An 11948-nucleotide genomic window follows, 5' to 3' on the forward strand; every position below is an offset into this window, starting at 1 on the left:
TTTAAATACGTGCACTGCGCAACGCAGTTAAAGGGCCACTTTTTCGAAACTCCGCAGTTGTTTCCCTCAAATGCGCCTGCAACCTTCCCTGTAATGGCGGAAAAGTATGGCACCCTTGGACATTAAAGGTGGGCTCGGCGACGCTTGAGGCAACAAGGTGCCGACCAATGCGGAAAAGAAAAGCCAGAGCTAAGATGTTAATGTGAGATGTATGGAGGGTTAATGGTGACACATTGGCTCCGCTCAAAGCCACTGTTCGGCAGTTCGTCACATCCCGCCTACCCACATTTCACCCCTTCTTTTGACACTCTGCGTAGATCGGAACCACGACGCCTAGCGTCAAAATCACGCAATTTTCTTACAAGTTCAGACAAAACGGTGCTTGGTATCGATGCGAAAAGGCCTCAGGGGATGGCATAAACGACATCAATGAAAACACCTCTTTCTTTTGGGCTTTGTTCCCATACATTTTGCGGTCGAAAACGGCAGTTCGCAGTGCGATGAGCAAGAGGCATTTTCGTGTCATTAAGGATCGGCAGGGTGTCTGAAATATTTTCCTTGTCCTTGCGTCATACCTACGCTGGACATTGCGGTTCTGACCTCCATCGCAGAGGCAAAGGGGTTAATGTGGGTAAGAGGTGATGTGACGGTCTTCACGTAGTGTGTCACGTCCGCTCTGGTGTTGGGGAGATTCGTGGTGAATTTTGCTGACAATAAGAAGTCATCTCACAGTAATTTTCGAGCACTGGCACCTTTTTTTTTCAGCACGTGTTGACTCCTTTATGTTTGAAGTGTTGACATCGAGTGTGACGTTGCAGGGCTCCATGCTATTACATCATTTCAGAAGAAATAAGCATCGCTGACAATATAGAAATCTAAAAACTCTGCGTCTCAGGACGACACTATTACGGGATGTCAAAGAAATGACCTTATAATTGTGTTGCTCAGTGTAATTTGCCATGAAACGTGTACACTTTTCTCTTCAACGTAGTATGTAACCCCATGCCAAACGGTCCATTATCAGCATTACCATCAATTTCTTCAGTCATACCTCTTTCCAACGTAAAAGAAAGAAATAAGAAAAAATTGGTCACTCTTACTCATTATACTATGTGTGCTTAACATTCCACACTATGTCCGAAAGAACAGATACAGTTAAGGCTCGCCGGCAATTTGACTATCTTCGTCTTTGCAGATGCACAAACAGTGCCCGAACTCTTACGGGAATCGTCAAAAAGCCGCGATTAATGAGTATATTGGGCAGGGGCACTATGAATATAGTGCGGGACAATAAGTTGGGAATGTGGGTGTCACGGGAGGCGTGCCAGAGATGAGTCCCTACAGTCACACTATCCTCTGTGTCCTCGATGGCTCAGAGGGATAAAGCGTCTGCCATGTAAGCAGGAGATTTCGTGTCCGAGTTCCGGTTGGGGCACATATTTTCACCTGTCCCCGTTGACTTATACCAGCGCCTGTATGGAGCTAGGGGTATTCATTTCATTGTAAAAAACTTGTAGTTGAAGGATGTGAATCATTTGAGAAACAGTGTACTACAGTATTAATGCACAAATCAAAATCAGAAAACTAAAGAACACTCCTGCACCTGCAACTGAACTCGAATACCATAACGCAAACTCTAGCCACTGTAGCAATTAATCAGTAGACACACATAGATTATATGAGGGTACATGTCGTACATGAGTTAACAATGTTGCCAAATGACTTTAATTTGAGACACTATGTACGAGGGCCGATTTTATTTCATTTTATTTTTCTTCAACCTCCGATCCCTTTGTATACAAGCTACGCTAGCGGCAGAACGTGGACATGCACTGCAGGTTACTGCGCAACTCTCGCACTACACACTCCGCCATTGCCGACCTCAAGGCATCAGTTTGCGTTGTACTACAGATACGTAAACATGGCTGCCCAGCATTTTTGCTCCCTCCAAGTGTGAATTACGAAGTGTAATTCGGTTTCTGCAAGCAGAAGGGAATAGTGCCGTAGAAATTCATCGAAGAATGAACTGAGTGTTCGGTGATTACTTAATGGCTGATGGTGTTGTGCGTGAATGGTGCCGAATGTTCAAAGATGGCTGAAATGGCGTGCAAGTCTGTCTTACAGCCGATCTTGTTGAACGAGTTGACAGAATGACTAGAGAAAATCGTAGGTTCACTATAACTGCTTTGTCTATGAAAATTCCGAAAGTTTCAAGATCTTCCATACACTCTATCATTATTGAACATTTAGGCTACAAAAACTCTGTGCTCATTAGGTTCCAGACAGACACCCACAAAAGTCACCAAATGGCGTCACCTTTCAATTTCCTTGACCGTTATTATGATGGAGAGAGCTTTTTGAAATCAATTGTTACTGAAGATGAACATTGGATCCAATACGACACACCGGAAACAAAACGGCAATCACAGCAATAGATGCATCCAAATTCACTAAACAAATCAAAAAAGTTCAAACAAACATTCAACGACAGAAAGGTCATGGCTACCGTGTTTTGGGAGCAAAAAGGTGTATTGTTTGTAGACTTAATGCAGCGCGGAACCGCTATCAGTGCTGCTGCTTACTTTTAAACATTATGACGTTTGCAGAGAGCCATTCATAACAAACGAAGAGGAATGCTGACTTCAGGAATTGTGTTGATCCATGGCAACGCTCGACCAGATACTGCTGGCACAATCCAACGGCTCCTTGAACAATATCAGTGGGACATTTTCGATCATCCGCCATACAGTCCGGACCTAGCACCCAGCGACTTTCACCTTTCCCTTGAACTAAAGACGTGGTTAGGAGGTCAGCACTTTCAAATCAACAAAGATCTTCGAAACAACACCAATGCGCATTTGAAATTATTGGTGGCAACGTTTTTTGAAGAGGTTATTGCAAAGCTTGTCCACTGATTATGTTGAAAAGTAAACACAATTGAACAAATTTTTTTGTAATAAAATAATCGTTATCTATGCACTTTTCTTTTATTTACAGCCTATCGGAGGTTGAAAAAAAAACCGTCCTCGTAATAACCTCAAGAGTGTTGCTATAGTAGTTAATTGAAGTATTTATTGTGATGGATTCATTATGGCTAGACTGCAATGTGCAGACCATCTGCGAAAGTTACATTTTTTTTTTATTACAGTGTTGGTTAATCATATTTTCGGATATACAAATTTGGTACTTATCGTTCATGTGTCCTAAGTGGTCGCTGTCACTCTGTACTGTATTACAATATGGTATGAATTTAGGACTCTTATACTATAAGCCACTTCGTAGTTTGCTTCTGTTGTTAGTCGTCCTTTCTTGTAATTTCTATCCTTTGATTTCATCGTCAGATTTGACAGACTGCAGTAGTGACTGTTAGCCAGAGATGCTAAATGGTTACAGTTACCACGGAGATAAAAAGGAACGGAGTTGGCGTCATAGAGTAGGTGGAGCTTGCCGCCATCTTAAATAGCACAAACATTAGCAAACTACTGTTTATGATTGCTTCTTTTCATTATTTCTGTGATGCGCTCACAACGGATGTTTTAAATAGTAAAAGTTTCAACGCTTACATAAATAACGTAGAACAAGGAAGTTTATTTCGAAAGATTTTCTATTCTTGAATGATTATTTGCTCTAGTAATATGACACATTTGGCATTGTTAAAGAAACTTGTTTTTTGTTGACATACTTCGAATAAGCAAGAAGAGAAGGATGTGCTTTGAAAATGATGCTTTCATAATGCATTTCATTCCACTTTATTGTATTTGTATGGATAGCAAATGAAGCTGCATATCTGTAACCAATGTTTGTCTGCTTACTGCTACTGCTTCCTGTTCTTTACACTTTCAGCTGTCAACTCCCACGCACAACTTTGTCATGTTTACGTTTGCACAAAACTTATCTACGTGTTCTTTGTTAGCCCACAAACACGTGTAGCGAGGAAAGAAGCAACGCACCCCATCGTGTATCGTGCATGTCAAGAAAGTGAAATGTCAAAGAAACTGAACTGCATAGAGGTATACCTCCATGCAGAACAGAGTTAGTTTACTAGACTATCGGTGCATTAGCCTCACTTTAGTTTACACATATTCTCACTTTGAAATCTTACCTATGATGCGTCATTCGTTCAGTGTGTGGCCAATAATCGCAAATTAAAAGACAGAAAAATGATATAATTTTTTAAAAATGTTCTAGCATTGAGATACGCTATAAATGTAATCAAGAGAATGATCTCAAAAATGTCCCGTAAAATGGATGTTTTGTTTAACATTAATGTAAGTCATTTTTTAGTAGTGGTAGCCTAACCTGTGTAACATGTAGGTCTGCGTTTCCAACAGTAGCCTATTTTCTTCTTTCCTCGGAATATTTCTCACCAGAAATTTAGTTTTGCAGGAGTAACCAAACAAATCTCAATTGAAATGTACGGCTGCTTTGATTATCTGCTTGATTACACGTTAGAGTTTCATTTTTAGGTTTTCAAAGTATATCATCTTGTATCATTCTTCGTGATACACTAATAGTTAGTTAGTTTCGTGCCTCATGTATCATTTGTATGCTAAATCAAAATATGTAGAGCGAGTCACTTTATAATAACATCAATTTTTTTTTTCTAAATATGTCTCCTTGCTAATAATTTATTAGTTCTTTTAATTTTTTTAAGCTAAAGACAGACAGATAATTGTTTTTTCCACCCATCGCCATGTACACATTAAAATTAAAAAATCGTCTTCTACGGAATAGGAGGCGTTATCAAAGAGAAACTTTGTCATTTTAATTTCGAAATTTAGTACTTTACTCTCTGTAAGGCATTTCATATCAATGGTTAAGCTATCAAAACTTTTGGCTGCAGCACTGTGAACCCCTCTTTGTGCTACAGACAATGTGTCGTAATGAATGTCATTCTTTTTATCCCCGGCGGAAGGAATTTAGGACGTGAGACGCTGTCCCAACAATCTGCGCTGTTACGTAGCGGTGTATTGTGCGGGGACGATATCGTTGATATGGCATGGCTCGGATGTCGCAGCGTTACCGATTTGGAAGGAAATGAAAAACCCAGGAAGAAGAGAAAGAACGGACACTAGGTAGGGTAAAGGAATCTAAAGTCAAATGACACAAATCGAACTACAATATAGGTAAACAGTGCAACAATAACTTCAGAGTACGATCGGATGTATTAGTACACCGGTAAATGACTCTAGCTGGCATTTTTGATGAAACAGCTACGTCTCTACACAATCAAAGCACCCAACATGTTCGATACTGGGAAAGAGCGCGTCACTGTGGCGTGAAGGGAAGTATCAGCGCGGTGAACCATCGACGCATAAAGGCAATGAACGTAACCTTTGGGCTATGTAAGATGGCGGACGTCGGCTTAGAATTTGTGACGTAATGACAGCTAACCTCTTTTTATTTACTTCAGCGGTTTCTTTGGTGTCTTGATGTAATCATTTTGGGCTGTATCTATGATCTTTGTATTACATTTGTCGGAGGATAGTTACCTTCGATTAGGAATTCATAAAATTTTGTGTGGAATGTCTCCGTTTTAAATAGTTTGTTCATTTGAAATGTCAACAGGACATTGCATTGTGTGTGTATATTTCTATACCTTCAAGTACGTTCATTGTTAAACCTTTAGGTACTAAGTGTACATTTTTCCTTGCTGACTCCATTCGTTCTGCGTTGTAACTATCGATCTTTATCTACATCTACATCTACAGGACTACTCTGCAATTCACATTTAAGTGCTTGGCAGAGGGTTCATCGAACCACAATCATACTATCTCTCTACCATTCCACTCCCGAACAGCGCGGGAAAAACGAACACCTAAACCTTTCTGTTTGAGCTCTGATTTCTCTTATTTTATTTTGATAATCATTCCTACCTATGTAGGTTGGGCTCAACAAAATATTTTTGCATTCGGAAGAGAAAGTTGGTGACTGAAATTTCGTAAATAGATCTCGCCGCGACGAAAAACGTCTTTGCTTAAATGACTTCCATCCCAACTGGCGTATCATATCTGCCAAACTCTCTCCCCTATTACGTGATAATAAAAAACGAGCTGCCCTTTTTTGTACCCTTTCGATGTCCTCCGTCAATCCCACCTGGTAAGGATCCCACACCACGCAGCAATATTCTAACAGAGGACGAACGAGTGTAGTGTAAGCTGTCTCTTTAGTGGACTTGTTGCATCTTCTGAAAGGCCTGCCAATGAAACGCAACCTTCGGCTCGCCTTCCGCACAATATTATCTATGTGGTCTTTCCAACTGAAGTTGTTCGTGATTTTAACACCCAGGAACTTAGTTGAATTGACAGCCTTGAGAATTGTACTATTTATCGAATAATCGAATTCCAACGGATTTCTTTTGGAACTCATGTGGATCACCTCACACGTTTCGTTACTTAGCGTCAACTGCCACCTGCCACATCATATAGCAATCTTTTCTAAATCGCTTTGCACTGATACTGGTATTCGGATGACCTTACTAGACGGTAAATTACAGCATCATCGGCGAACAACGTAAGAGAACTGCTCAGATTGTCACCCAGGTCATTTATATAGATCAGGAACAGCAGAGGTCCCAGGACGCTTCCCTGGGAAACACCTGATATCACTTCAGTTTTACTCGATGATTTGCCGTCTATTACTACGAACTGCGACCTTCCTGATAGGAAATCACGAATCCAGTCGCACAACTGAGACGATACCCCATAGGCCCGCAGCTTGATTAGAAGTCGCTTGTGAGGAACGGTGTCAAAAGCTTTCCGGAAATCCAGAAATACGGAATCAACCTGAGATCCCCTGTCGATAGCGGCCATTACTTCGTGCGAATAAAGAGCTAGCTCCGTTGCACAAGAACGATGTTTTCTGAAACAATGCTGATTACGTATCAATAGATCGCTCCCTTCGAGGTGATTCATAATGTTTGAATACGGTATATGCTCCAAAACCCTACTGCAAACCGACGTCAATGATATAGGTCTGAAGGAGGTAGATGGATTATATTTGTTAATTCTCGAGTACTCTTGGTGTCTCATACTGAACCTGGGCCCTGTCAGTCCTCTGTAAAATTTATTACAATCCTGGCATTCGATTTTGTATGTGTTTGGGTTTGTGAATATTGGTAATTTTGTTTTTCCTGAGTGAATTCTACGCTGGATACTATTGTTGGATACTTGTGTTCGATATTAGTTGTGTTTAATTTGTTAGATATTGTTTCTAAATATGTAATAGGAATGTATGTTGGTTTAGTCTTATTTATGTTTCTCTGGATAATTTAATCTCATTGTGAATTTTTGGTTGTATAGGTGTAGTTTTCCTTTTGTGCATCTCCAATACATGTTTCTGCTGAAACCATTTTATTGGGATATACATCGTAATGTATCGAGTTCTTTTGAATAACACGCTTGCCGTTATATATGGAGATGAGCCGAGGCTCCGACATATCCATCAAGCACTAAATAAAATCAATCCTAAAGCACTTCACCATTGAAACAGAAACGAAGAGATCGGTTAATTTCTTGGACTCGCGATCACTAACAACAATAATTTACACTTTTATAATTTTTTAGAAAGCACGCAACAGCTGACAACATTATACATGCTAATTCATACCACCTAAAGGAACACAGGAACGTATACTCCCACGCCCTGATGCACAGAATACAAAATCTACCACTAAACCAAACTGCCATACAAAAAGAACTCGATACATTAGGATATAAACTACTACAAAACGGTTTCAACCCAGATGTAGTAATGCAAATGTACAAAAGAAAAACTGCACCTACCCATCCAAAAATCCAGGAGGACATAAAATTTAGGTACGATATCAAACAAATTAAACGCACTAATGAAGAACACAAGTATCCTATTCGCGTACAGAATCAAAAAAATATCCAGCGGAGACTTCACTCAGGCAAACAAAACTACAGATGCAAACAAACCGAGGCACATACAAAATCCAATGTCACGATTGCAATAATGGTTCAAATGGCTCTGAGCACTATGCGACTTAACTTCTGAGGTCAACAGTCGCCTAGAACTTAGAACTAATTAAACCTAACTAACCTAAGGACATCACACACATCCATGCCCGAGGCAGGATTCGAACCTGCGACTGTAGCGCTCGCTTGGTTCCAGACTGTAGCGCCTAGAACCGCACGGCCACTCCGGCCGGCTAGGATTGCAATAAATTTTAAATTGGACAGAGGACGCAATTCACAATAAGGTGTCGAGGGCACACGGGAATTAACGAAAATAGTCCACCTATGCTCTTCAACAACCTAAAGAACGGTAACCACAACGCATAACGAATAGACTTAACAATGAAAATTTTATGCATATTACCTGAAAATTTAACATGAGCGTACTTGAAGAGATAGGTATCTATGAACACCCGACACAGCACCTTGTTGAGATTTTAAATGAACAAACGGATTTAAAACCTAACCATTTCATACAAAATTTCTTTGAATTCATAACCAAAGATAGCTACTCACACACACACTGATTACGCAGATCATACATACTGCCCAAACTGATAACATCAACCACAGATAACAATACGGTTTGTGACATCACTCCTGCAGCTAAAAAAATACAAAGGGAGATGACGCCTAGACTGCAATGGTCATGGAGGTAAAAAAAGAAGGGAGGTGGTGCTGTGCACCTACGCTGTACGTTGTTTTAGAACCAGAGTGAGCAGGATCTGCCACCAGTTTACGCAGCCCAAAACATTGGCAGACTGTTGTTTACGACTGCTTCTTGCTCATTATATCTATCATGTGCATACAACACTGTTTTAAAAACTAAAAATTACAGTGCTTCTTGAATAACACAGTGTCAAGAAGGCAATTTCGAACATTTTTCTGCTCTTAAATACGTATTTGCTCTAATAACACGTACAAACTTTTGGCCTTGTTCATCTAACTTCTTTTTGTCGATGTATTTCGAATAACTAAGAAGAGAAGGAAGTGATGCATTAAACATGCTTTCGTAATACGTTTAATTCCACTTTACTGTATTTGTGTCGATAGCAAATGAAGCTGAAAATCCGAAACCAATGCTTATTTGCAAACTGATATTGCTTTTTTTTTTTTTCGTTACACTTCCAGCTTTCAGCTCGTATGCACAACATTTTTAATGTTCACGTTTGCAAAAAACTTACTTGCGTGTGCTTTGTTAGCCAATAAATCCGTGCAGTGAGGAAAGAAGGAAGGGATGCTATCGTATCTTGTGCATGTCAACAAAGTGAACGATTATTGAATTGTCAACAAAATACAACTGCATAGATGCACTCCTCCATACAGAGCAGTGCTCGTTTTATTACATCGCCTGTGCATTTGTCTCACTGCACTTCACACATCTTCTCACTTTGAAATCTTAACTGTGATGCATTATTCAGTGTGTGGTCAATAGCTGCAGTTCACAGGGTAAAAAACGATTAATTTTTTAAAATGTTTCAGCATTGTGCAATGCCATAGAAGTGATTAAGGGAACAATCTCAAACACTTAGACACCGCAAAATGGATATTATGTTTTAACATGTATGTAAGTCGCTTTTTAGTAGTGGTAGCCTGACCTAAACAACATGTAGATCTACCTTTCGTGCAGTAGCCTATTTGCTTCTTTTCTCGGAATATTTCTCGCCAATAACTCTGTCAGTTTTTCAGGAATAACCAAACATATCAACAATGGAATGTACGTCTACTTCCTCTGTTTGATTACTTAGTTACTTTCATGTTCCATGCACCATCTGCATGATAAATAATAATGACAGGGAACGAACGAGTCATTATATATTGAAATCAATTTTTTTCTGTAAATGCACGTCGTTTATTCATTTTTTTGTTTTTTTAATTAAAGACAGACAATTGTTGGTCGTAATTCCTACCCATCACGATTCACACATTACACTAATACACAATATTTTTCGGAATGGGAGGAATAGTCAAAGAGAAACGATTTCAGTTTAGTTCCAAATTTTACGTTGTTCTCTCTCATGGATTTTATGCCAGTGAGTAAGTGATCAAAACTTACGGTTGCAGTATTGTGAACCCCTGTTTGTGCTACAGACAACCTTAATGTGGCGTAAAAAATGTCGTTTTTTTATTCTGGTATTGTGATTATGTACATCATTATTCCAGCTGAACTGCAGTAGATTATTTACAACACACTTCATGAGAGAATAACTGTACTGTGAAACGGCTAGGTTGCTACTCACACGGCGAGCAGCAAGCAGGCCCGACGAAAAGAGTGTTCACGCAAGTTTTCAGCCAAAACCTTCTTCAGAAAGGATGCAAAGCACTCATACACATTGACACAACCATGCACACAGGACTTACACACACAAGTGACCGATGTCTCCCGCTGTTCTAGCCAGAATGTTTTTTAAATGGGGACAAATGTGAACAATGAATAATCATCGGCAGTAGGAATTTAGGACATGAGATGCTGTCCCAACAATCAGCAGGATTATGTAGTCGTGTCTTGTGACGTGTACGAGGAGTGTGTTGGAATAGATAGGTTGCTGACTCGCTGTGTAATCAGCGCGGTCCTGGTGTGTTGCCAGGGCGTGTACACGCTGGACAACTGCGAGCTGAGCCTGAGCAACGTGACGCGCCGCCTGCCACCGGGGGAGTTCCGGCTGGCGGTCTCCCTGAAGAACGCCACCCACCTGCTGGGCCGCTTCAACATCGTCGTCGAGGTGGACAACTCCAGGCCTGAGTAGCGAGGGCGTCGCCACGGCCGTGGGGCGCCTTGTCACACAGAGAGACGGGGCAGCAGGCGCAGCCTAGGTCTCGTCTGTAACACCGAATGTCTCGATAAAAAAAAAAAAAGATAAAGCAGAAGTGCATTACCGTGTAAAGCCATACACTTCTGTAATGAATATTGTAATATAATATTAATCAGTGTGTAAAAATGACTAAATTTAAGTGTATTTTATCTCCTTACCTTTAGACTGTTATTGCTATGCTCGATATTTGAAAGGAATCACTTTGCCTATCTTCTTTTTTTAACGATTATGCGATGTAAATTAAAACTTTTTCGCAAGAAACGTTTGTAATTCCAAATCGCTCAATACCAATTAATTCAGTCCCAGGTTCCCGATTCCCGACTCCATAATGAATGAGTGTACTCAATTATCTTTAACTCATGCCATTTAACATTCGTAGATGACGAGACATTCGTACAGATTAAAACGTTATAACACATTCAGATTCTGGGCCAGACAGTTCGATTTTGATGAGAAAATACCTCTGAACCATCAAACGGTTCAAATGGCTCTGAGCACTATGGATCTTAACATCTTAGGTCAGCAGTCCCCTAGAACTTGAGAACTACTTAAACCTAACTAACCTTAGAACATCACACACATCCATGCCCGAGGCATGATTTGAACCTGCGACCGTAGCGGTCCCGCTGTTCCAGACCGAAGCGCCTAGAACCGCTCGGCCACCAGCGGCCGGCTCCGAACCATCGGAACGCATCTTAGGGTGTAGTGATGTTTTCTTGTGTCTGTTTGTGTGTTGTATGTGAACGTGTGTATACTTGTTCTGTTAATACACCTCTTACGTTCACATGCGGCTATACACAACATATTCACTACAACTTCTTATCACGAGCGAGTATTATTATTTTTTACATTGTTAAGTCTTTCTGTATCCAAGTTCCCGATAAATAAACCACCTTGGAATGTCGGTATATACGTAAAATAAATTAGGAACAGGTCGGTGTGAAGCAACTTGATCGTTTGCATTTAGAATTATCGTACACTTATTATTAATTCAAACCTGATAACTTTCTTAACTGTGAAAATGTTTTCACTTGAACAAAAAATAGCTGTGGAGCGCCAACAACAAGAATGTTTAATATCGATGCTCCTCTTTGCAAAATGAATGAAATTAGTTTTCATTTAGCATGTTTACTCAAGAATTGTTTGTAAACTCTTT

General features: G+C 40.2%; 1 protein-coding gene across 1 annotated transcript in view; it reads left to right on the forward strand.

The window, feature by feature from the left end:
* Window positions 1-10726, forward strand: part of LOC124613618 — a 219139-nt gene extending 208413 nt beyond the window's left edge. The window contains exon 8 of the mRNA XM_047142334.1: window positions 10568-10726. Within this exon, the coding sequence (XP_046998290.1) occupies window positions 10568-10726 (159 nt within the window). The remainder of the gene's footprint in view (window positions 1-10567) is intronic.
* Window positions 10727-11948: the final 1222 nt, after the last annotated feature.

This window comes from Schistocerca americana, chromosome 4, assembly GCF_021461395.2.
Source record: "Schistocerca americana isolate TAMUIC-IGC-003095 chromosome 4, iqSchAmer2.1, whole genome shotgun sequence".
NCBI lineage: Eukaryota > Metazoa > Arthropoda > Insecta > Orthoptera > Acrididae > Schistocerca > Schistocerca americana.